The sequence below is a fragment of the Osmerus mordax genome, chromosome 2 (genome assembly GCF_038355195.1).
Source record: "Osmerus mordax isolate fOsmMor3 chromosome 2, fOsmMor3.pri, whole genome shotgun sequence".
NCBI classification, from domain to species: domain Eukaryota; kingdom Metazoa; phylum Chordata; class Actinopteri; order Osmeriformes; family Osmeridae; genus Osmerus; species Osmerus mordax.
The window spans coordinates 20,089,349-20,114,122 of NC_090051.1; the positions used below are offsets into that span (position 1 = coordinate 20,089,349).

Below are 24,774 nucleotides of genomic sequence, written 5' to 3' on the forward strand. Positions count from 1 at the left end.
AGTTCTCTACACATCTAACGCTAGAGCTAGCTCCGAGACACGGCACGGAAAATACAGTATATTCTTTGTAGGTCGTGAGCTATTTAATTCGAGTGCGTTATCTCTTGCTTCTTTGATGTTAGTATATAATTACACTAGTGTAATTAAATACTAAAATTTTAGCTTACATTATGTAAGCTAAAAGTATACATAATGTAATGCTTGCGTGATCTGTTGATTATACAGCAAGACAACATTTTGTTGTGTTATGTGTTATAACGGCCGTTTCATCCTTGTTACACTGAGGCGGTGTAATTTCATGCTAGTTCCTCTGTGATACAGATAGTGATTGTGGTGGTTGTTAGATATTCATCATTCTAGACCACCCTCCTATTCACGTGATGTGAAGTACCCAGTAGTGTATTGCTCCAAGCAAGTGTATTACTAATCGCTTAGCACTAAAAGCTTTACTTCAGTTCTATAGTAAACTGCCTTTTCAGTTGAAGGATCTATCAATCGCAGGGAAACAAAAGCCTAACTGTGAGTTAATGATACAGAACGTTCTAACTTGCTAATCTATTTCTGTTTAAGAAGGACCAGTGAATGTGTGACACCATTGTCATGGTGACGGCTGAAAATGAGATGGGGCTGGACCCCGGGAAAGCGCGTGGGAGCAACATGTGCAGGAGCTTGTCTAAATATGCCCCTGTGTTCCTGGTTCTTGCCCTGTCTGGACTCATCTTTCTGCTTCGCAACATTCACACTCTAGAGGTGAGTGTGAGTGATACTGTCCAAACACCCATGGTGAGGTTTCTTAATAAGATAGCATCTGAGAGAAGGGCTTATATGAGCGATGGTGGCCTCCCATGCAACCTAGGAAATAAACACGTTTTTACAGCAAAGTTACAAATGCCATTACTTTCACACATCTGTGACAAAAGTGCAGATTGCTGGTAATGAAATGTCATATATTATTTATCAGATGCTTTTGCCCAAAGTGATGCAGGGGGGATTTGAACTTGCAACTTGTTGATCAGCGGTTAGGTCTGCTAAATGACTAAATGTAAATGTAATGTAAATGCTGTCTGAGAAATTAATAATTGGTAGATTCATCAAGAAGAATTTAAAATGTTTGTATATGTATTTGTCAACCTCAGTAACCGTGCCTCTCTCTACCGACAGAGGCTCAACTGCCAGACAGTTTCCACCTTCTACAACCTTCAGAACAGCCTCCACTCAGCCTTCACCCCTGAGGGCCCCTCTTCCCTCTACCGCAACCAGACCTACTGTGCCCATCTGGGCCAGGAGCCCAGTCCAGATGAGCTACTGGAGGAGCACTACCTCCTGGACTCCATCTCCTGGCCAGAGCCCCCCGCCCGCCCCATCTCCCTGAGCCGGACCAGCGACCCCACCCACAGCCTCTTTGCCATCCTGCCAGCGGAAGGTGGTAAAGAGTGGCGAGTGGGCAACCAGATGGAGGCTCTCGTCCAAATCCATGACTTCCAGGGTCGTCCCAAACACCACGGTGGAGACTTTCTCCTAGCCAGACTCCACTCCCCGGAGCTGGGCGCCGGGGTAGCAGGACAGGTGCTGGACCACCGGAATGGGTTCTATTCTGCTCTGTTCCCGTTGCTATGGGAGGGTACTTCCAGGGTGGAGGTGACGCTGGTCCATTCCAGCGAGGCCGTGGCTGTTCTCCGGCGCCTGAGAGAGGAACGTCCAGACAGAGTGTTCTTTAAGAGCCTCTTCCGATCCGGGTTCCTGTCGGAGACCACTGTGTGTAACCTGTGCCTGCCCGCTGGCCAGCAGCCCCTATGTAACTATACAGACCTGCGCACCGGGGAGCCCTGGTACTGCTATAAGCCCAAACTTCTGGGCTGCAACACCAGGATCAACCACTTCAAGGGAGGCTACCAGAAACATCTACTCACCAACAAGGAAGCTCTGCTCTTTCAAAGGTCAGTGAAGGCTACTGCAGACTTACTCTGCATCTAGTAAATTAGATCAAATTAGTTAAGAAAAAATTGTAATTCGATTTGCTAACAGGGATTTGCTGAGACTAGTTCCTGACAGTAACACAAAATAAATACACAGACCCAAGCCATTCGTGTTACCACATTTGTGAACACGTTCTGTCCCCAACTGTCTCCCTCAGTGGTGTGAACATCAAAGTCGCCATCCATGCCTCAGGGTCCAACTCAATCACTGTGCTGCCCGAGGAGAAAGGTGAGCCAGCATGTCGGCTGTGTGTGTGTCATCTATACATGTGTTGTGTTACCTGACTTCCTGCCTGCTGTCCTCTCAAACGTAGCAGAGGTAGAGAGCAGCAGCGCCCGGTCGGAGTCTGTCCGAGTCCTGCCCTCAGGGTACTACTTCCAGGGGTCATGGAGGCCGCTGGGCGAGTACGCCATGCACCAGTTCAACGACTCCTCCGCCATCACTCAGTGTCTGAAGGGCAAGGTGCTTTACATGTATGGGGACTCCACTGTTAGACAGTGGTTTGAATACCTCAACGCCTTTGTGCCAGGTTAGTTTATCATCAAAATGATATCATTAACATAGTTCAGTAGGAAAATACTCGAATCTGCTTGTATCTAATGTAATTTGATCTAATGTATGAAGTATGGTGTGCCGTTTCTTTGTCTCTCTCTCACCCCCCTCACCTGTCCTTGCCCCCAGAGCTTAAAGAGTTCAACCTCCACAGTCCCAAGAACGTCGGGCCCTACCTGGCGGTGGACAGCACCCACAACATCATGCTCCAGTACCGCTGCCACGGGCCCCCCATCCGCTTCTCCACCGTGGCCTCCAGCGAGATGCGCTACGTGGCTAACGAGCTGGACGGCCTGTCTGGCGGGCCCGACACCGTGGTGGTGCTCAGCGTGTGGGCACACTTCAGCACGTTCCCCGTGGAGGTCTACATCCGCCGGCTGAGGCACATCCGCAGGGCCGTGCTGAGGCTGCTGGACCGGGCCCCAGGGACCAAGGTGGTGGTACGCTCAGCCAACCTGCAGGCTTTGGACCCAGAGGTCAGCCTGTACAACAGTGACTGGTTCTCCCTGCAGCTGGACGGGGTGCTGAGGGCCATGTTCAAAGGCCTGGACGTGCTCCTGGTGGACGCCTGGGAGATGACGGCAGCGCACCACCTGCCCCACGCCCTCCACCCTCCGCCGACCATCGTCAAGAACATGATAGACACCATGCTCACCCACATCTGCTCCCAGAAGAAGAAGAGTTAACAGACACCGTCATGGAGGAATGGAAAGGTGGATAACGAGAGCGGTGCAAAGTCCGTCCCTTGTCTGAGTGTGCAAACAGGGAGATGGAGGGATGTTGAATGAATGATAAGTGATGCAAGGAGTGTGATCTACTGTTTACAAGCTTAGTAACGTCCTAACACCAAAGCTTAGTGGTACTGTACGTCTGTGAGCATGTTGCTACAGCTTTGGCCCTAATCAAAACCTGCCTGAGATATACCGTGTGGTAGAGTGAGGATGAATCGTAAAAAAACTGTTACAATGTCTTTCCAAACCGTCTCATTGAAGGAAGAAGAATTAAGGAGCAATATGAATGAAGGAACGGGACACAAAACAACAAGAAGCTTTACTCATCACGTTACCAGATAACCCTTATACTGCTTGTACTGTACTAGAACATCATGCTAATTCCAATTCTGCATTGCCCTAGAGCGGTGGTCTTCAACCCTGGTTCTCAGGGCCCACCTGTCCTGTGTTTTAGATGTTTCCCCGCTCCCAACACACCGGATTCAAATCAATGGGTCGTTATCAAGCTCTGTAGAATCCTGATAACGACCATTCATTTGAATAAGGTGTGTTGGAAGAGGGAAACATCTAAAACATACAGGGGTGGAACCTGAGGACCAGGGTGAAGACCGCTGCCCTAGAGTACACACTGAATTGTGTAGCCTAGCCCAAGACCATTGATACCAAACTGTAACTCTTAAGAATTGATAAAATGCCTGTTTGCCAAATCCTCATAGGTTTACATCCTTAATTCTCACTATGAATGAATGTTTCGATCTAATCCAACAAGAGATCCTATTTTAGTAAAATACTTTTACACTTCAAAATACAAATACAACATACTTAAAAATACCACAACATCATGTGGGTATCACCAAGCATCAAATCACCAAGCATGACCTGTGTGATGATAACCAGTTGTATTCCAAAAGTGTCCGGTGGACACTAGAGTCAGGTGGCTGAGAGGTTAGGGAAGCGGGCTAGTAATCAAAAGGTTGCCAGTTCGATTCCCGGCCGTGTCAAATGACGTTGTGTCCTTGGGCAAGGCACTTCACCCTACTTGCCTCGGGGGGAATGTCCCTGTACTTACTGTAAGTCGCTCTGGATAAGAGCGTCTGCTAAAATGACTAAATGTAAAGTGTGTTCTTATTAAACGGTATTACATGTGTTCTGTTTACCATTGATGCCTCTTATCAATGTTCAACTGCTTTAACATAAACATCAACTAATTTGCTGAAGGTATCAGTTATGATATTTTGAAGTTGCACAGTGTTGGCTCTTTTTTTAATTTTCTAATCTAACTTTATGCTGTGGGTTTGTTGTATATCGACTGCAGTACCAAACTCTTAAGATGCTACATGTAAAATGATCTTGGGTCTAATGACACATTGACAGCCTATTGTTGCAATGGCCATTGAACACCGAATTCATAAATACGTGATTCATGAATAAATTATGTTCTATAAATTATGTAGTGAGTGTTCTATTTACATAATGCAATACCATGGTTCTGATTTTTTTTCTTACATTTTTTCTGTCACTGTGATTTAGTTATTACAAATGCAACAGTGACCATTTATTAGGCCATTAAGGGCTAATAAACACAATGACAATGATGTTAGATCATGTGTCTTCATCAACATCCATTTCTAATGTAACATTCACAGTTAACTGACCTCACCATCAGCCAGGACAGGACAAATATATTAGAGGATGGTCTCCACACCAACGGAGAGCCCTCTGGAAGAGGAAGATGCGAGGAGAGGGGAAGGGGAGGCGAAGGAAGAGAAAGAGGATGAAGATAAGTCACGAGTCAGATGGCTGAGCAGTTAGGGAATCGGGCTATTAATCAGAAGGTTGCCGGTTTGATTCCGGCTGTGACAAATGATGTGTCCTTGGGCAAGGCACTTCACCCTACTTGCCTCGGGGTATGTCCCTGTACTTACTGTAACTCGCTCTGGATAAGAGTGTCGATTAAATGTAAATGTAGATAAGGATCAACCCTAGATGTTAGTACAGTTATCCATCCATTCGTTTCTCCCTGCCTCCTTTCCCTGCCCCCTTTTTTTTTTCTTCTTCTATGTTTCTCTCCGTTTCCGTTTTCTCTTTCTTTCCACCAGGCTGAGATGCAGCAGAGCAACCAGAGGGGGGCAGCAGTTGACCTGGGATGAGACTGTACCTGCAGGATCTGCAGAAGCCCCTGGTGCAGCTAAACAGCATGTGCAGCTAGCAGGCTGGAACCCGCCAGAACATCATCCATGGAACCTTACCTACTGACCTCTGCACTACCTCCTGGAGGTATGTACTACCTCCTGAGGTGTGTGTGTGGCCATGCACACACACACCTCAATAATTCCGCTGTGCAAGACCCAAGTCTAAAGATTTTTATAAATAAAAACACTTCATACTTTAGTTAACAATATTTATTGAAACATGTATAGATATTCCCTTCAAAAACATTTCATTATCAATAAAACCCCTGAAATACATCCTTTGTAGTGCATCATTGCTAGGCAGAGCAAACCCACAGGGCGAAGAGAAAAGTACAGATTCTCCTTTGTCAAGACCACTTTAAACAGAGACAGGCAAAGCTTTATACAAAACTAGAATAGAAGAAGCGACACCCTCCCCCATCCAAATATATAAAAACACCTTCCACCAGACAGCAGCACGCTGAACCAGCCTGGTGCTCATCTACTGGAGCTTGGCCAGGCTTCCTCTGTACACAAACATTGGGAACCTTAAACGTAAGTTGTATGAATTCCAACTGAGGGTATGTAACTGCCCTTTCATTTGAAACTCTTCCTATACTTGCAGCATCTATACATTGATCTAAGGACAACATTTAAAATATGTACAAATGAATATGCAGGCTACAGAGGAGGTTTGGGGGCGATATGTATGTGTGTTAACTTTGATAGGAGTGGGATAACCTTTGGAGTGGCAAATTGGAGTGTATCACATTGCAAACTATAATGCTGATCTTCTTCTAGGGCTGAAGTCAACAACATTTGGCATTTTGTGGTCACTATGGAGGTTTGTGCAGTCATGTCATGATAAGGAAGGGCTTCCTCTCATTAGTTTGGAAGGAGTTTCCTTGTTCTAGGACCCAATGAAAGGAATCGTAAGGTGGGACCAGTGAAATGCTGCTGGTAGGTGACTGTTTGAAACTTTAAACAACAAAATGTAACCATCCTTCCTCTTTACACTGATATAATTTATCTCTGATCTAACATGACTTCAGTTTAAACCTGTGTCTCTATTGAAGTGTTACCAATTCATGTTGGTGATCTATCAGAGGAAGAATGGTTGAATTTAAGATTATTTTAGCAGCCCTCCACCTTTCCACATGTGCTTTAGCTGGAAGATGTAGACATACCAGGTCAAGCTACAATCCATCACTCAAGAGTCACAGAACAGGGGAAAGGTTTTAGGAAACGAACAGCCAACAGATGATATAACACTGTACTGTTCATTAATATGAAAATGGAGTGGATCACAGCAGTGTATGGCATCTACAGACAAAACTGATACTGAAAACTCCTATATAAAATGTCATGGCACTACAACTTTATAATTCCTAGTATGTAGTCATGAAGTGTGTCGTTGGCTGTTTGGCTGGTTAGCCATTGTGCATCTCAAACCTGAGTATCTGTCTTACCCCTCCACTTGGTGGTGTGTGGGTGTGTATGGTATTTTTAATCTTCAGCCCTCACAAGAGGTTTTAACCTCATGGAGTATTGTGATGTTAATTAAAGAAAAAAAAAAAAAAAAAAGTGCTTTTATTACTTACTTACATACGTAAAAACAATGACATAGCTGCGAAAGGCTTGAGTTCTGATCGGTGGGTTACACGAGAGAGGGGCGTAATCTGTGCGTGGCTTCTTCATGTCTGGAGGAGGAGGAAGTGAAATCATTAGGAGATCAGACATCCTGGTGAGCCATGGCATCCTCTGGCCATTCATATTTATCAATGGTAAAGGAGTCGTAGTCAGGGCTGTACACGTGAGACAAAACAAACGCCTCCTTGTCTTTGGGTTCGGGGTAGAGGGAGGCAATGTTGTGTCTGTAGGCGTAGTTCACAATCTGAGAGGGCGCACAGAGAGAGGAGGAAGAAGACAGGAAGGAGGGGTGAGGGACGAAAGAGTCACACAAGGATGTTCAACATTCATCAACAACGCGGATTAACAAAAAAGGAAACATATCGACTCAGCTGTCCGTGTTTCTCCTGTCGTTACCTTAACAGCGATCTTAAAGGACACCTCTCTTATGGTGTTGAGAGGAGGGTACAGTCTGCCCTCTGCCAAGTTCTCCTCTGTCACCATGTTAGCTATCGCCTGCGATGGAGAGAGGGAGGGCGGACAGGAGAGAGGGAGGGGAGGCACACAGAGATGGAGAGAGAGGAGGGGAGGAGAGGGGCAGGAGGTGGGGAAAGGAGAAGTAAGGAGAGATGATGTCAGATGGGGGAGAGAAGAGGGAGGTAAAGAGAGATGGAGAAAGAGGGGAAGGAAGGAAATTTAAAATGGAGAATAGAGAAAGAGATGTTTGTTCAAAGAAAAAGCTAGTGGCAGCGTCTTGAAAAAAATTATAGAATCATCAAAAGCGAAGGAAACAGAGCCAGAATGTCACCTCTGCTGTGGTGAGGAAGATTTCGTCAGAGATGTGGCGTACGCCGCAGGCGATGACCCCCAGGGCCACCCCGGGGAAAACGTAGGAGTTGTTGCCCTGGCCGGGGTAGAAGGACCGCCCGTCCGCCAGCGTCACCTTGCTAAAGGGACTGCCGCTCGCAAAGATACCCCTGCCCTGAGAGAGAGACAACGAAAAACAGAGAGAGGGAGAGATGGAGAGAGGCAGCGAGGGTCAGGTTGTGTGTGTGGAGAGCGCCAAGGTGAGGGTCAGGGGTCATGTGTGTGTGTTACCTCTGTGAGGGTGTAACATTGCTCGGCGGTGCACTCGGCCTTGCTGGTGGGGTTGCTCAGGGCGAAGATGATCGGCCGCTCGTTGAAAGAAGCCATGTCCTTGATGATCTTCTCTGTGAACGCGCCTCCAATGGCCGCCACTCCTACACAGAGGCAGTCACAATCAGTCTGGATGAATCATCTAGTACAGTAAAGTAGAACATTCAATATGAAAGAACCCCTACAGATATTCTAACCACCAACTGCACCTCTGTCGACAATCAATTAACCAACCAACCAATGAGTCAAACAACCAAATTAAATTCTAATTAACCCGTCTACCAATCGGAGAGTGTGCTGCAGAACGAGCTAACCTATGACGGCGGTGGGCTTGATGGTGTGCACCACCTCCTCCAGGGTCTTCAGGTGAGGATGGTCGTGGGCAAACTCCTCCTTCTCATGGTTCAGGTTCCCTCTGCCCTGTAGGGGCATCACCATGACAACAGTCAAGCTCACGCTGATAGTGATGTCAGCATCAGCATTAATACATTACTTATGCATTAATGCCTGTGGACTTCAGTCACGCATAGCAGGACTGGGCAATGTATGTGGGCAACTCCAGGCCTGGATTAAGTAGCCTGAAAGACACTAGGTTGGATAGAGAAACCAGATTTTCTACTGAACATCTACTGAAGTATAATTTGCATCATGATAGTGATAAACGTGTCTGCTAAATTAACAAAATGTCAAATGTAGAGAAAGCAATAATGTTTATTTTCAGAAATGGAATGTTTTGAAGCATATAGGAAGGCTACCATGGACTGTGTGGTGGGATGTTCGTCGTGCTGTTACCTTGACGATGAGGCCCTTGGAATCGACCATCCAAATCTTCTTGGCGGCGTCGGCTGGGGACACGCCCTCTTTAGCCATGGCCATGATGAGCAGGTGGGCAATACCCAGAGCTGCCTGGGACAGAGGAGAGAAGAACAGGAGGAATTATGACATTATACAACCTAGCAGCTACATGCTCCCTATTCTAATCACTTTCACCCATCGTCAGCAGTAAACAGTCGACACCGCTGATTCTACACCGGCTTCCATGATCATGCACATGGGGCTGGCCTGGTGGCCTGGTGGCCCGGTTCCATTCGGAGGTGTGTCCTTACCTCGCCCGCTCCCTGGAACACGAAGGTGTGGTCTGAGAGTTTATTCTTGATGATCTTCAGGGCAGCTAAGACCCCAGCTACTGCTACTGAGGCTGTGCCTGAGAGAGAGAGAGAGAGAGAGAGGGGGGGGGGGGGGATAGTGAGAGAGAGAGAGAGGGGGATAGTGAGAGAGAGAGAGAGCGAGAGAGGGGGGGATAGTGAGAGAGAGAGAGAGAGAGAGAGAGGGGTGGATAGTGTGAGAGAGAGAGAGAGAGAGAGGGGGGGGGGGGGTAGTGAGAGAGAGAGGGATAGTGAGAGTGAGAGAGAGATGTCAGAAGGACACACCTCCAGAAAAGCCCGTCAGATATCATCATGACTTTAGAGAACGCCCGTTATAGCTACCTTGGATGTCGTCGTTGAAGGTGCAGAAACGGTTGCGGTATTTGTTGAGGATGCGGAAGGCGTTGCTGTTAGCAAAGTCCTCAAACTGGATCAGGCAACTCATCCCATACCTGAAGAGTAATGGAGGAACATGCATATGAATCTTCACACACGTGAACGTACACACACAAACAATACCCACTACAATACCCACTTGTCAGTCACTGCTTGCATAAACTCCTCAATGAGGTCGTCATATTCCTTTCCTCTGACCCTCTTGTGCTTCAGTCCTATGTACAGAGGGTCGTCTAGGAGTGCCTGTTCAAAAACAAACAAACAACTATCACATGATCTTTTCTCCAGAAGGCCCACCAGGCCTCAGTGTTTCCTAGAGGAGCCTTCCAGTAGAGGTACCTGATTGTCAGTGCCCACATCCAGCAGCACAGGCAGGCACTGCTGGGGTGGCACTCCTCCACAGGCTGTGTAGAGGGCCAGCTTGCCCACAGGAATGCCCATTCCATAGCTGCCCAAGTCCCCTAGACCCAGGATACGCTCTCCATCTGTCACCACGATGGCCTACACACACACACACAGGTAGGAGTTATGAGACTGGCAGGAATGGGAGTGTGTCGGTGTGTGTACGTGAGCCAGTGTGTGCCAGTACCTTGATGTCTTCCTCGGGCCAGGAGTTGAGCACAGAGGCAATGTGGCCTTTGTCATGGATCGTGATGAAGAGACCTCTGTGAGACAAACAGCATCATATCCATCAGATGACACAAAAACAAAAAAATAAAATCTCCGTACATTTCACTGTGTGCGTGTCTCACCGTGGTCTCCTGAAGGCCAGTCCGTACTGCTGGCAGGCCAGACCTACGGTGGGGGTGTAGACTATGGGCATGAACTCCTCGACGTCGGACGTCAGCACGCGGTAGAACAGCTTCTCGTTCCTGTCCTGCAGGGTCATCAGCAGGATGTACCTACAGGAGAGAGAACCAGGGAGGGAGGGGGAGGGAGAGGTGAGCCTGGAGTCGAGGGGCTTTGTCTGTGTGTGTGTGCGGGCATGTGTATGTTTGCGTGTGTGTCTGTGTGCTTGTGTGTGTGTATGCCTACTTATCAAGTGGGTTGCTGCGTGTCTCGTAGCTCTTCATGACGCGCAGCACCTGGACGTCCTGGGACAGGAAGCAGGGGGGCAGCAGGCCGTGGATGCCCAGCTGGAGACGCTCCTCCAGGGTGAAGGCCATGCCCTGAGGGGGGAAGGGGTAGGAGACAGGTTAGACTCTGGTTTACGCTGCGACGAGGAGAAGCACATCACCTTCCTGGTGAGTTGCGTCCATTAAAGTCACACTTCGAATTTGAACTGAAATCTTCCTGAACGCGTGCCCTAATCTAGGACCCATCCGGTCATCTCCGCTTGTAGCTGGGAGACACAGAATGTTGTGGGGTAATGATGGCGTCAGTGTACCTGGGATGGAAGAAGTAAGACCTATTCTGGCTGTTATGTTTTGCACTTGGTGAGCATGTTCCTGCCTTAATCTCTTCCATGCGAGGCTGCAGCGCACCAGGGAGAGATGGTGAGAACATGTGTGTCTGGGGGCTCGCTCTTTAAGATACATATGTTCCCTCTCTGGTTGTATGGGACCATGACAGTGAGATGGATGACTATGTTCACATCAGAGGAGGCAGCGAGGAGGCGTGTACCCAGGCAGTCTTCTCTCATAGGGCCTGCGTGTCTCTGACAGAGCCTGCAGTCTGGATAGCGTTAGCTGAGCTCGACACTGTTGTGGCTGCTTCTTGGCAGGGTCTCTGCGGGGCGGTTTGGCTAGGGGGTGGGGCGGAGTGGAGGTTGTATCTATTTATTCTGGCCAATAACATGCGAGTGTGCCTCCCCGCCCCGTGCCAAATCCTTATTCCATATTTCCATCTCCGCTTTCTCACACACTGTCTCTGCCCTGTTTCGTACTGTTGGAAAACTCAGGCCTAATAGATATAATAGCTTGCATGTGTTTCCTGAAGTATGTTCTGAATATTTACATTTACATTACATTACATTTAGTCATTTAGCAGACGCTCTTATCCAGAGCGACTTACAGTAAGTACAGGGACATTCCCCCGAGGCAAGCAGGGTGAAGTGCCTTGCCCAAGGACACAACGTCATTTGGCAGAGCCGGGGATCGAACCAGCGACCTTCTGATTACTAGTCCGATTCCCTCACCGCTCAGCCACCTGACTCCCATATGAATGAAATACTGGAGTTGTCTCTTCTTCTGAGTCCTTGTCTGAGTCCTGTTTCAGAGTTGTAATGTGACAATGCAGTTGCACCTGTGGTCCCCACTAATAATACACCACTATAAACCTATCAATCAATCAATGTTTATTTTACTCTACTGTATATCACCTCTGTCAGTCTATGTTAGAACTCCATTTAGTTCCTATTTCTGAGCACTGCGTCAATGTGAAAGAATGTAACCTGTATTTGTAATAGGCCTAGTCTTGGCAACTCCCTCAGAAACCTGTGACAGATAGTTATCATATAAAAGAGATATTGATAAGATTAATGACTTTAATCGAGAGTAGACTTTGAACCAGCTGAGACTGGAGCATGGAGCCGGTCAAAGGGAGAGAGGAGAGAGAAAGAAGAGAGAGAGAGATGGAGGGATAGAGCGAGAGACAGTCACAGATTAACAGAGGTAAACCTTTCAGAGTGAGCAACTAAAGAAGTACTAAAGTAAACCCATTAAGGAGACACACCTGAGCAGCCAATGTCATTTTACCTACAATCCACACAGAGCTGGAGAGAGAGAGAGAAATATGGAGTGAAAGAAAGAGAGAGTGAGAGACAAAGCAATACATTATATGACAATCCTCAGAGGACAGTATTCTGACATACATGTATAATGGCAAAATACACTATTAATTAAATAACAGACTATACATACATGTCAAGCAGATTAGATGTGGATCTAACAACTGCTGAACTGAGCCTTTCTCTCAGGAAATGTGCAGCTACAGTTTTGAGGAGACAGATGTACTTCCTGCTTCAATCACTGATCACCTGACTGGAGTAGGGCTGACAGGAAGTACCCTGCCAGGGTCAGTCAGCAATAAGAACCAACCACAAGTTGTTTTTCTACCATTCCCAGCCTGTTAAGGAACCTTCAGGCCCAGTGTCTAGATGTTAAACCTTCTTTCTCACACATACTGGTTGAGTATGTAAGTCCTAGTCATGTGTGATTTGCACCTGGTCTGATCTTGTAGTATGCTTGTCAACAGATTTTTTCCTTCCTCTCTATTTTTGTCACTTAGGTCACTGAGAAAATGCATATCATGCGACCTCATTGTTTAGTCAAGGACTACTCTTACTGTATGTGATAAGCAACAGCATCTTTAAGAAGCTTTCCACTCAGCATACAGGTTCAGTGTTGGATCTTCAGGCAGTGTGACCCACGGTTTTAAAGAGGTTGCTTAGGAACGTGCCTGTGTCTACCCTGGTCTTCACCCACCATCTCCCCTCTGAGACTCTCTGTCAGTGTTGCTTCTGAGATGGTATGTTCCACACCCGGCCTACCACCGGGACTCTGTGATGGTATGTTCCACACCCGGCCTACCACCGGGACTCTGTGATGGTATGTTCCATACCCGGCCTAATACCGGGACTCTGTGATGGTACGTTCCACACCCGGCCTACCACCGGGACTCTGTGATGGTACGTTCCATACCCGGCCTAGTACCGGGACTCTGTGATGGTACGTTCCACACCCGGCCTGGATTCTGTCAAGCTTCTAATCTAAAGCCCTTATTAGGAGACTTTCATTGACCTTAAATTCAGCTTCCGTAAAAATAGGTTAAACTCGCTTGTTGTCACGTCAACCTCAACCACAGTGTGGCCGGCACAAGAGGTGGTTTGGGCCTGTTGATACCAAGGCTGCTCGTTTTTTACTGCTTGTTCTTCTATATATATCATGTGAATAACACTTGGCCATACATTCATTAATTTACAGTGACCTAGCTATACCTATGGAAACAACACGGCACTTGCAGAATGTGCTGTGTCGTTATAGGATGTTATGTTGTTTAAGTATAGCTCACAGAATGGAGTACGGTGTGGGGGAAGGGACACTCTTTAAAATGTCTGCTGCAGGTTTAACAAAAACAAGATCACCAAACAACCAGATGACCAAAACAAGGGGGACTGGGTAGACCTCCATGTCTGTGTGGAGTGTGTGTGTGTGTAGGCCTTTCTGGGAACTGGGGACTGTTAGTGGTTTATGGCAGCATCTGTCTCTATGGACTTTTGATATCCAGTTACATGATGTTGGATAAACACCTCTCACTGCTTGCAGGGATGACATGAAAGCCCTTACTACAGTGCCATTCCTTCTGATGTTAGCTTAAAACCTCCCGTGTAAACACACATGGGACTGATATTTACATACATATTTTAGACCAAAACAAACTTGTACTCCCAACTATTGCTTGGGGTGGACTGTTCACTAACTACTGCTATCACAGTTCCACTAATAGTCTCATTGATAGAAGCTGAGGTGTTATAGCACAGCTATCTTTCAAGAGAATGCAACTGCTCCTGATTATAGTAAAGGATACAAATGTATACTTCTTGGGTCAATACTGTACTGCTGGTTACCTTATTTAGGTGGGGGTTTCTGGTGATGTCATAGCCGCGCTTCTTGGTGCTCACGCTACCCTTAGCGCGGCTCGTCCCGGAGCTGGTCACTCCGACCGTTTGGAGGAAGGCCCTATCGCTGCTGCGGGCTACGGAGACGGGGAGAACCGGGGTGGTTGTGAGGACTCTCATAGCGCCCGCCGAGGTGCGCCTGCACAGAGACAGCACGGCTCTGCCTGGTATGGAGCTCATGTTTCCTACAGAGGGGGGCAAGACAGCACACGGGTGTCGTGTGTTGGTAGACAGGCAAAGCAGCCAACTGTAAATAACCTTCAGGTATAAAAGACACAACACAGACGACCTAGAAATCCTTCATACCTGACATCCAAGTTCAACAAGTTTGCACTCCCGTAGGCTACAGTGCAACGTTACAGACAGGCCTTAACATACATCACTGCTGGCTACAACTTAAGACTCACTGCAGTTCAACAACAGGTGCCACAAATTCAAATACCGATACTAATTCATACTCATCTAGATTAGTGAACAAGTTCATTATGTTTAAAAACGCCCTGGGTGTGCGGTGGTGCGGTTAAACTGGAGCATTAAATGCTGAGCTGCACATTTATTTACAGAACAATAACTGCGTAGATGGCAGTAGGTTAGATCCAACTTTACCTGAAGACGATTTGACGTTTCCCTTGAAATTTTAATCTGAGACCAGCTTTTATCTTTATATGGTTTATCCTATCTCGGCCGTCACTGGTGTTTTTATCAGTTGAGCTAGGAGATATCCACTAGACTTGCTATCCAAGCTTTTTTTGACATTGACGCTCTCACTTCCCGACTATTCCACACAAGCACCGCCTACCTCGTTGCGGTCCACCAATCGGGAAGAGCAACACAAGAGCGTGAGTTCAAAGGAGATTCAAAACGATTTTATCCTCTTTCCAACACTTGCTTGTTCTCTGCAGGAGCCTCCCCTCTCGCTGTAGCAGTGCTAATATTGAATACGGTATTGATGCCCGACAATTAAATTAATCTATATTCTGATGTATTATTTTAACCATTAAAAGACTTGATAAATCTTACCTCATCTGAGGAACACACACAAAGGACATAACTTTTGACATGTTTAGACAGGTCACGTTCCAACTAGTATACTACAAACCTTACACACATACAGAGTTCAAGTAGCCTAAATATACTAATTCAAATGTGTGTATTTTTATTCCCGTCAGGTCTACTCTCAAGCAGATCCATGTAAAGATTGTCTCTGGTCTCAAGTAGGGGCTAAATGAAACTAACACCAGCCTTCTACCTCCCTCTACTGGACAGAAAACAGAAGAAGTTTTAGTCCAGTTTCAGGAAGTAGCATGTGCCTGCAGTACCGGAGGCTGCAGTTCTAGGACCGCAGTTCTAGGACCATAGATTTCCGTGACACTGCCACCTATTGAATTGGACAACCATGGACCGGAACAAGATCATCAATATTTTCCTGCAGTAGTGAATGCCCATAAATCTATGGGAGAATGTAGGTTACGGCTCGACATTAAATTATAACATGAATAAGATTAGAAGGGAATGTAGATTGGTTCATAAAATGGACGAGAATCAGAGTGTAAGTAGCTAATGTGAATCACGTGTGGTTATGTATAAAACAATTCTGGTGTCTTCAATTGGACAATAATGTTAACGTTAGCTAGCTAACTTCAACTTCGCTGTCGAAATCATTTCACGAAACCAGAATGGTTTTTAACGTCAAACAAACTACTTGATTAGCTAACATTCAGTAGGGCACTATAGCTACACACGATTTGTTTGCTTGTATTAGCTTGCTTCAAAACGAACTGTAAATTGTTACTCTTTGTTTATTTGTTTAATGAAACAGTAGCGCGACATATGTGAATCAAGTGTTGTTCAACATAAGCTAGCTAAACGTTTAAAACAATTCTGGTTTAAGATTAAAGGCACTACAATTATCTGTTCAATTGTGATCATTTGCTGCAATACTAACAATTAGACAATTTATTTTGTTATATTGAAATCATTTTGGCAAGCCCAACTACTGTAGGTGTCTTATATGATAATTAATGTGGATTTGATCTGTCAGCTAAATGAAATCTGCAGCTGTCTTCAGGTTAAATGTTTGTTCAATACTCTTAGCTTTACCATTTTAATAAAGTTAAAATAGTATTTTGGTTCAGTTATAGGCTTGGGACTAATTTAAGTCTGTGAAATTCTTACAATGTTAAATTTGACCAATTTGTCTCTCTCTTTTTGAAGATGCATATAACCATACAAAAGGGAAGGTCCTTGCCAGAATTAAAAAGATGCAACACATGCTGTATGGACTTCCACTGCCCTTTCTGTCTCTCTCATTTGTTTCAACCTACAAAACTGAGCAAGGTCACCACCCATCTAGAGAGCCATTTCAACCGGTCAGTTTTCCATAAAGGTAAAAGCAAAAAAAAAAGTTTAGTTTCAATGCGATGCATTAAAAGCAGACCATCAACAATTCCTTTTGAGCAGTGAATCAATAGAAGTCACTCTGATTTGTTTGCTTTGACCAGATATTTGATTCAGACACTTAAGTAATATATAGGCCTAATAATATTTCTATCATATGTTTTAGGATATACCGTTCACAGATGTGGGTTAAATTGCCGACCACAATTGCATTACCACTGCATCCACTGCCAGTCAATGCTTTCACGCAAACCAGACTTCATCAAACACTTGGCTTTGTGCAAGGAGAAACACCATTCCATATCCACCATCCCAGCTCCAACAAGGAGCCCCGTCTCAGCTCCGACAAGAAGCACCGTCTCAGCTCCGACAAGGACCACCGTCTCAGCTCCGACAAGGACCACCGTCCCAGCTCCGACAAGGACCACCGTCTCAGCTCCGACAAGAAGCACCGTCCCAGCTCCGACAAGGACCACCGTCCCAGCTCCGACAAGAAGCACCGTCCCAGCTCCGACAAGAAGCACCGTCCCAGCTCCGACAAGGACCACCGTCCCAGCTCCGACAAGGACCACCGTCCCAGCTCCGACAAGGACCACCGTCCCAGCTCCAACAAGGACCACCGTCCCAGCTCCGACAAGGACCACCGTCCCAGCTACTTTACTCACTGTGCCAACCACCCCATGTGGACGGATGCAAAGGGTCCGTGTGAAGGCAATACTGAAGATATATTATATATAATATAGATATTATACCTTTCTATATAATTGCCTCATCAAACATCACATATGCTGACAAAGCCTCCACAGCCACAAAGTGTGTTGTCAATAAACACTGACCAGTCTGTGTTATCAAAGTAGTCCCTGAGATATATTATTGTCTTTACCTAACAATGAGCTAATGACACTGATTGCCAAACATACAACTGTTAACAACCAAGTTGTTTTTTGCCTCTCAAACCATTCCAAAATTTTGTTGCGATCTAGTGACACTGCCTTTCGTCATCCAATTCGCTAGGTGGCGCTGTCAGGTAAAACTGCAGTCCTAGAACTGCGGTCCTAGAACTGCGGTCCTGAAACTGCATCCTTTGGTACTGCAAGCACGTGGGTTTCAGGTGCTACTGTAGATGAGCTACAAGTTCCAAGTTTATAACGATTTGCAACAAGTTCAGATAACTTTGAAATATTTAGTCGAGCTCCTCTTGACCACCCCAGCAAATAAACACTCCATACCACAAATGTATTTTAAATGTATAGAAAATGTACAAATGACATTATTTACACTGAAGGGGATTCCCTTACATATTACAAAAAAGCAATAAGTACAAATTGCACACGTAACGTCTGGTTCAGTTCCGTGGCATCATTTTTCTGATCCAACAATGGTCTCCACCTCCAGACCTGTGGTCTGTTACAAATGTCAATGGGTTGATACAATTAAAAAAACATTGAAGGAGATGCGGAATTCATCATTAAAAAGTATTAAAGTATATTAAAATATACAGTCAGAAGATGGAGTACACACATACACACTCGCACACAGTGCACTTAGTCAAACAAAGGACTCCTTCATCATAGATCGCTCCGACAACCTTTGTGTCAGGATTGAAGTTGAAATATTTACAAAAATGTGTACTTTCATAGTTAGAAATTAGTAAAGGTGTTAAAAAAAACAAGACAAAAAATTCAACACATCTCAACCCTTGTGCTGCCTTCGGGTCACATGACCCAAAGGTTCATAACGAACCATCGTTGTGTTTATCCAATTTTACCCAATACAAAAACAAATAAAAATTATTTTCTTTTAACATTTGCAATGTGTGGGGTCTGAGACAGCCCAACGGTTAAAAGAAAATGCTTCACTTTGTTTTTGTATGCGGTAAAGTTGTCGCAATACGACGGTGGGTCACAATGACTGATGGGTCAGAATCACCCGAAGATAACACAAGGGTTAAAAATCAAACAAGAGCAGAGATTGGAACCATGTTAACCTAACCCCACTACCGAAACAAACCAGACAGCAGGTACAACACTTGAAAAACTTGGACATAAAACCATAACAACCGTACAAACAACATCCAGCACGTGATTCAAGTTAATTCAGACAAGATAAAAAGAAAACACATATCAGATAGTATCTGCTAGTACTGCTGATAATTTAGTATCAGCTATGATCTTCTCCTTCTTTACTTTTCTCTCATAACTACTTTTACTGACTAGTGCTGTTTTATAGCACATATGTGCTATAGGAATATATATATATATATAAACTGTAGTACACATGCACAATACTATAATTACTCTATTATTTTGTTGAGGTGTTTGTGTGAGGTGTGACCTGGTGAACTGTTTCACAGTGTGGCCACTGCTTGAAGGAGCCAATCATCTGCCTTCACTTCTGTCCTGGCGTAGAAACATCTTCAGATCACCACGCTGGTGCCACTACGGGAGCTCTTGTCCTGGAGGAAAGAGAGGAGAAAACAAACTGGTCAGAGGGAGAGAGAGAAGGAGAGAAAGAGAGGCAGAGTAAGAGAGTGTTGCGTGTATCTCTTACAGACAGACGGTCATAGTTCCTCCTCCCTCCTCCTGGCTGAACATCGATGGAGGAGTAACTAGGAGGGTTCTCAGACCAGGGCTTCCCCTTGGCGCCGTCTCCTCCTCCTCTTCCTCCCCTTCCTCCTCCTCCTCTCTGGCTGTCCTCCTCCTCAGAGCTCCAGGATCCCTTCCTGCGTGGAGGGGGGGAGTAGCTCCTGTCTCTCCTCGGTGCCGAGCGACGCAGCTGGTCCATCAGGTCGTCACGACTACGGGAGCGTGGGCCAGATCCGCCCCTTGACCTCCTCCCGGACGAGCCACCCCCGTCCCGCCTGGCTCCTCCCCCTCCTCGGCGGTCCTCCCAGTCCGACTCATCGCTGTAGCTGCGTAAGATCCCGTGCCTCAGAGGGGAGGGGTCACGCTGTCGTCGGTTGTCAGGGTAACGACTTCCTCCGCCGCCGCCACTAGTGCGGTTGGAGCTTCCACTGGAATGGCTGGACATCCGGGGGGCTCCCCTGGTCCCTCCTCCCCCTCCTCCCGTCCCCCTGCGAGAGGAGAAGCTGGGCCCACGTTGAACTATGGGGGGCAGAGTGATCACCGTTCGCTCCACACCCCTCACCCCCATCTCATCCAGGGCGGAGATCATGCTGGGGGGGCCGGCCGTGAAGGGGACCCCCTGTGGGCCGGGCTGGATCTGGGTCTGGGGGAAGGGCTGGTAGACCTGGTAGGCCTGTCCGACGGGGTGCATGGGAGGAGCAGACATCTCCATTCCCCTCATCTGGTTCTCCAGGAAATCCAGCATCTGGTTGTTGCCCCCGTGCATGCTGCCGTTGTTATGGATACGGTGATGAGGGGGCTGAGGAGGGGGCTGGTGCTGGAGGAGAGGGAGGGGTGGGGGTCCCATCGGACCCATGGCAAAGTCGTGCTTGGAGGGGTGGTCAGAGAAGGAGCCTGGGGAGGAGACAGGAGGCGGAGGGTTGGTCACACGGACAGACAGGGAGACGAGGAGATAGGACAGACTGAACCCAATCAGTCTTTACAGGCTACAATGTTTAACCATTATAAGGCCATTCCAAAACAGATACAAAAACACTTGCAAAGCAGGTGATATCAGACAAGGTCACTCCGATTCAGACGCGCACACACCACAAGCCTTGTCTGTGTTCCCCTCTGGTGTGACAATCACCTGAATAGAGGATTGGTTGTCCCTGGGAGGAGTGGGAGCCAATAGGAGCGTAGATGGGCTGTCCGTGCATCCAGGGAGCCATGGCCTTCTGGGCCTCCCGGATCATCCTGTGCTGCATCACCACTGCGGGGACAGGGCAGAGAATGAAGGAGACAGGAGTGTGTGTGTGTGTGTGTGCGGGGACAGGGCAGAGAATGGAGGAGACAGGAGTGTGTGTGTGTGTGTGTGTGTGTGTGTGTGTGTGTGTGTGTGTGTGTGTGCGGGGACAGGGCAGAGAATGGAGGAGACAGGAGTGTGTGTGTGTGTGTGTGTGCGGGGACAGGGCAGAGAATGGAGGAGACAGGAGTGTGTGTGTGTGCGGGAACAGGGCAGAGAATGAAGGAGACAGGAGTGTGTGTGTGTGTGTGTGTGTGTGTGTGTGCGGGGACAGGGCAGAGAATGGAGGAGACAGGAGTGTGTGTGTGTGTGTGTGTGTGCGGGGACAGGGCAGAGAATGGAGGAGACAGGAGTGTGTGTGTGTGTGCGGGGATAGTTTGCAGAACTGGATGCATTATGTACAGCTTTGTGTGTGCACTCCTGTGTGCGTGTGTGTGGGGGGGCACCTTTCTCGGGGCAGCAGCAGGTCTGGGGGCAGCAGGGGCAGCGGACGTAGCAGCAGCACTTCTGAGGGCAGCACTGGCAGCAGCACACGCAGAACAGCAGGATGAGAGCCAGAGCGCCGAAGATGATGAGCAGCACCGTCAGCCAATCTGGAACAGGGTCAGGGGTCAGGCCACAGAGGGTCCGTGAATAAACTTCATGAAAGAACAGGAGCCGTTTAGGATTGAGACATATCTTTCTATCCTTACTTCCTTGTGAGTGAGTCCCTGGTGTAACATGCTGGATGAACATGCTTCTCTTTCACCATTCAGGATATATCGTAATTAAATAAAGGGATTAAGGATGGGTTCTCAAACCAAGGCCTCACTCGCATTAAAGTCCCTCCATGAGGGCAACAATGTTCTATATTAGATCGTTTGACAGTTAACTGTTGTAGTTAACTTATATGAGTATACCTTCGCATGTAATCTGTATACACCATGGTATGGTCCGACAGGTCAAACCCCCACCCCCCCACCTTCATGGTGTAAACCATGTAAACCATGTAAACCATGTAAACCAAGGAGTCAGGTGGCTGAGTGGTGAGGGAGTCGGACTAGTAATCCGAAGGTTGCCAGTTCGATTCCCGGTCATGCCAACTGACGTTGTGTCCTTGGGCAAGGTACTTCACCCTACTTGCCTCGGGGGAATGTCCCTGTACTTACTGTAAGTCGCTCTGGATAAGAGCGTCTGCTAAATGACTAAATGTAAACCATCAACATGATAGTGGTGCTTATGTAAGCATGTAACACGATCCACCCTCAGGCGTGACACCCGCAAAGGCCGAGCCCTTAAGTCTTCACACCTCTGTGAGGTTACAAAGAGAACACAGCCCGATACAGCTCTGACAGTACCATATGAACTCTCCTGGTTCTGGTCTGATATACTTGGTGGAGTGTAAACTCATGGCACATGTCCCTACCAGAGACTTAACCCAGTGGAGCACATCTGTGGGGGGAGGAGGGTGAATGGAGGCTTACGGTAGACGATCAGTTTGATCTCACGGTCCGAGTCTCCCGTCGTGTCGCCCGGAGCGTCGATGGAGCAGAAATACACACCGTTATCCCACCACATCACCTCATTTATGACCAGGTCGGCCTCTGCGGACACACACACACACGGTTGCTATTGTTATCATAGGTTTATAAGAGGATGTGTATGTGTGTGAGAGAGGTCGAAGCGCATGGAAACATAGACTGCGTCCGCCGGTCTCTGCTCGGGAAGGTGTGTGTGTGTGTGTGTGTTGGGAGGGCCAACTGACTGTTCTGGATGCTGATCTTGCGCTCGCGGTACTCTGACCCCAGCATGGCCTCGCCGGTGCCCCTCTTCTGGACCACGGTGCGGACCGTGCGCTGGCGGTCTGGGCAGTCATTGGCTGGATCCTGACTCAGCTGTAGCGCTGCCTGGTAGGCTGGAGAGGAGGGGGGAGGAGGGGCATGGTGGAGAGGAGTCAGATAGGGGAGTCAGATAGGGGAGTCAGATGGGGGAGTCAGATAGGGGAGTCAGATGGGGGAGTCAGATAGGGGAGTCAGATGGGGGAGTCAGATGGGGGAGTCAGATAGGGGAGTCAGATGGGGGAGTCAGATGGCTGAGCAGTTTGATTCCTGGCCGTGCAAAATGACGTTGTGTCCTTGGGCAAGGCACTTCACCCTACTTGCCTCAGGGGAATGTCCCTGTACTTACTGTAAGTCGCTCTGGATAAGAGCGTCTGCTAAATGACTAAATGTAAATGTATAGTGGAGAGGACAGAGACAGAAGCAGAAACACAATAAAGATGGAGAAGCCATTGAAGGAATTATACCCCACATCATTTATAAACATCATTAAGACCAAGCAGGAGAGTCATCCATGCTAACACTAGGAAGCAGGGACAAGCAGGTTTTATTGCTGGGTTGATAATAACAATGCATTTATTTAGCTGGCACTTTAATCCAATACGACGGACAACCACTTGATATGCAGTCCAATACTCTCTGATTGAGTTATACCAATCCTGCTAAGTAAACGACTGCACTGAACTGTCCTGTGCACCACGCCAGCCCTACCTGTGGAGTAGTAGTCCAGGACGGGGTCCTTGCAGAAGGACTTGTATTTCCAGGTGACCAGCACATCCTGAGGGTTGGCTGATGTGGAGTAGTCACAGCGCAGGATCACCGACGCAAACAGGGTTGTGCTCCGCTCAGGCTCAGGGACCACTACCTGGATCGGCCAAACATCTGTGTGGGTGGGTGTGTGTGTGTGGATGGTAGAATAATATATTTGAGCTTTTTTGCTTTCAAAAATGTTTACATGCACTATAATGTGAGCCTCGATTACTTTGGGCACAAGCTAAGACAGCACCTGTAGAATAACAGCCCGGCAATGACATTGGGTATAAATAATAGTATCTAATGACTAGTGTTGACATACCCACACAATTGATCTGATTAGATCCCTTAACCTTCAATAGGTTTCGGCAATGAAAGAGCATAAACATGTTATCAGCTGTCTTCTTACTAATAAGGGACGGGTAGACCATAGACTATCTTGACATTTCTGTAAACAGAAAACAGTCACGTGACAGCCTTCTAATGGCCTTGTAGTGTTGACTCCGGTTGATTATTAACTTAGTATTTATACACTTTTAGATTATTCGGTTAAATGAACAAATCTAACGTTAAATGATGTGGGGTTAACGAATAGCGTTTACTGGCCAAGATATGCTTTCCAAAAAGTAGTACTTACCTGTCGGCAGTAAACTCAAGACAAGCAGCACCAATATCATGTTTCCCATTCGGGTTTTTTCCAATTTCAACGCGGAAGCGTCCGTGGAGACGAACTAGTTCATCACCATCGATAATAAAGGAAATATATTTACTTCACCGTTCAAAATTTAAACTCTTCTTATACTTTTTTTAAACTCGACCTCCTAAAATCCTTTGTTTTAGGAGTGCGACTACAACAGGTGTAAAAGCAGCTTTCCCAGGAGTCCGTCGCTTCGTTGAATTCCTCCCATCCCCCATTCCAGGTGACATCATCAGACCCGCCCCGAGCTGGAGCAGGTGCATAGGATAAGCATTATCGTCGTCCACATGCCCGCAAGAGAAAAGATCAAAGACAAAATTGCTTCCTCTGTTATGTTTGACACGCTATTGCTTTGGTTATGATACTTTTATATTGTGTAGGAAGACGTCAAGCCTCTTGTCAATGAACTGGCAAACAAAAGTGCAGAGTTTGGCAGGCTGAACGAGACTAAATGTGGACGCCTCAGTGAATCGTGTGGTCTGATTTTGGACTAGTTTGTCCATTAATAGCGTCATCAGCGCTTGGAGCACGGTATTTGGTGTAGCTGGACTTTCAATTAAGCTTTAAACTCTGTATGTTCTACCCTGATATATGTATATTTGCTTTAAAGACAAATCTCTGCACTCTCAGCAATGTGGAAATTCCATGTCAACACTTCCTTTTCACACACTCTGAAGCCTGCAGGATTTCCATGTGAATTGGCTCTTCAGCAGACAGGAAGAATAGAGCAGGGACGCAAACGAGGCTGCTGAGAGGCTTGGTCTGAAAGGAGGACTGGAAGGATTTCTGCTATCTGCTATTCCTAGTTTCTGTTTTGTCTTTCAGACAGACGCTTGGCCTTGTCTCAGCGGTAAATACCAGTGAGGTCGACAATCCCTGGAGTG

General features: G+C 47.0%; 4 protein-coding genes across 6 annotated transcripts; 2 read left to right on the forward strand and 2 right to left on the reverse strand.

Moving 5' to 3' along the window:
* The first annotated feature begins 582 nt into the window (after positions 1-582).
* nxpe3 (neurexophilin and PC-esterase domain family, member 3) lies at positions 583-4,658 on the forward strand. 2 transcript variants are annotated; one of them, XM_067258311.1, is made up of 5 exons: positions 583-750; positions 1,162-1,937; positions 2,135-2,205; positions 2,291-2,506; positions 2,659-4,658. In XM_067258311.1, the coding sequence occupies exons 1-5, from the start codon at positions 583-585 to the stop codon at positions 3,213-3,215; spliced, it is 1,788 nt and encodes a 595-aa protein (XP_067114412.1). In that variant the 3' UTR covers positions 3,216-4,658. The 2 variants fall into 2 exon arrangements, with proteins under 2 accessions (XP_067114412.1, XP_067114421.1); XM_067258320.1 differs by having other exon boundaries at positions 658-750; positions 2,294-2,506.
* Positions 4,659-5,647: 989 nt separating this feature from the next.
* On the reverse strand, positions 5,648-15,091 carry me3 (malic enzyme 3, NADP(+)-dependent, mitochondrial). Of its 2 annotated transcripts, XM_067257837.1 has the most exons (15): positions 14,963-15,091; positions 14,306-14,541; positions 10,774-10,907; positions 10,491-10,640; positions 10,328-10,403; positions 10,078-10,239; positions 9,878-9,981; positions 9,685-9,794; positions 9,304-9,401; positions 8,990-9,103; positions 8,512-8,617; positions 8,159-8,301; positions 7,869-8,042; positions 7,478-7,576; positions 5,648-7,325 (listed from the first exon to the last, which is right to left on the reverse strand). In XM_067257837.1, exons 2-15 carry the CDS (start codon positions 14,534-14,536, stop codon positions 7,164-7,166), a joined length of 1,863 nt encoding a protein of 620 aa, XP_067113938.1. In that variant the 5' UTR covers positions 14,537-14,541; positions 14,963-15,091; the 3' UTR covers positions 5,648-7,163. The 2 variants fall into 2 exon arrangements, with proteins under 2 accessions (XP_067113938.1, XP_067113939.1); XM_067257838.1 differs by lacking the exons at positions 14,306-14,541; positions 14,963-15,091 and adding an exon at positions 12,412-12,437.
* A 634-nt stretch (positions 15,092-15,725) lies between these two features.
* On the forward strand, positions 15,726-17,851 carry LOC136932237 (spermatogenesis-associated protein 31H1-like). Its single transcript, XM_067227555.1, has 3 exons — positions 15,726-15,905; positions 16,571-16,742; positions 16,920-17,851. Exon 3 carries the CDS (start codon positions 16,936-16,938, stop codon positions 17,494-17,496), a length of 561 nt encoding a protein of 186 aa, XP_067083656.1. The 5' UTR covers positions 15,726-15,905; positions 16,571-16,742; positions 16,920-16,935; the 3' UTR covers positions 17,497-17,851.
* Positions 17,852-17,970: 119 nt separating this feature from the next.
* Positions 17,971-24,762, reverse strand: LOC136959483 (immunoglobulin-like domain-containing receptor 1). Its single transcript, XM_067253827.1, has 8 exons — positions 23,831-24,762; positions 23,152-23,322; positions 22,368-22,517; positions 22,087-22,206; positions 21,070-21,216; positions 20,468-20,590; positions 19,304-20,232; positions 17,971-19,208 (listed from the first exon to the last, which is right to left on the reverse strand). The coding sequence occupies exons 1-8, from the start codon at positions 23,877-23,879 to the stop codon at positions 19,170-19,172; spliced, it is 1,728 nt and encodes a 575-aa protein (XP_067109928.1). The 5' UTR covers positions 23,880-24,762; the 3' UTR covers positions 17,971-19,169.
* Positions 24,763-24,774: the final 12 nt, after the last annotated feature.

Excerpts from the sequence above, each read along its gene's own strand:
- LOC136959483 (XM_067253827.1), bottom strand. The coding sequence starts at position 23,879 with ATGGGAAACATGATATTGGTGCTGCTTGTCTTGAGTTTACTGCCGACA. Across the intron at positions 22,518-23,151 it reads CCTGGACTACTACTCCACAG|CCTACCAGGCAGCGCTACAG; the intron begins GTAGGGCTGGCG and ends CCTCCTCTCCAG. Across the intron at positions 20,233-20,467 it reads ACAACCAATCCTCTATTCAG|GCTCCTTCTCTGACCACCCC; the intron begins GTGATTGTCACA and ends TCTCCTCCCCAG.
- nxpe3 (XM_067258311.1), top strand. The coding sequence starts at position 583 with ATGTGTGACACCATTGTCATGGTGACGGCTGAAAATGAGATGGGGCTG. Across the intron at positions 751-1,161 it reads GCAACATTCACACTCTAGAG|AGGCTCAACTGCCAGACAGT; the intron begins GTGAGTGTGAGT and ends CTCTACCGACAG. Across the intron at positions 2,507-2,658 it reads CCTCAACGCCTTTGTGCCAG|AGCTTAAAGAGTTCAACCTC; the intron begins GTTAGTTTATCA and ends CCTTGCCCCCAG.
- me3 (XM_067257837.1), bottom strand. The coding sequence starts at position 14,536 with ATGAGCTCCATACCAGGCAGAGCCGTGCTGTCTCTGTGCAGGCGCACC. Across the intron at positions 10,908-14,305 it reads GAAACCCCCACCTAAATAAG|GGCATGGCCTTCACCCTGGA; the intron begins GTAACCAGCAGT and ends TTCCCCCCTCAG. Across the intron at positions 7,577-7,868 it reads TCTTCCTCACCACAGCAGAG|GCGATAGCTAACATGGTGAC; the intron begins GTGACATTCTGG and ends TCTCCATCGCAG.
- LOC136932237 (XM_067227555.1), top strand. The coding sequence starts at position 16,936 with ATGTGGGTTAAATTGCCGACCACAATTGCATTACCACTGCATCCACTG.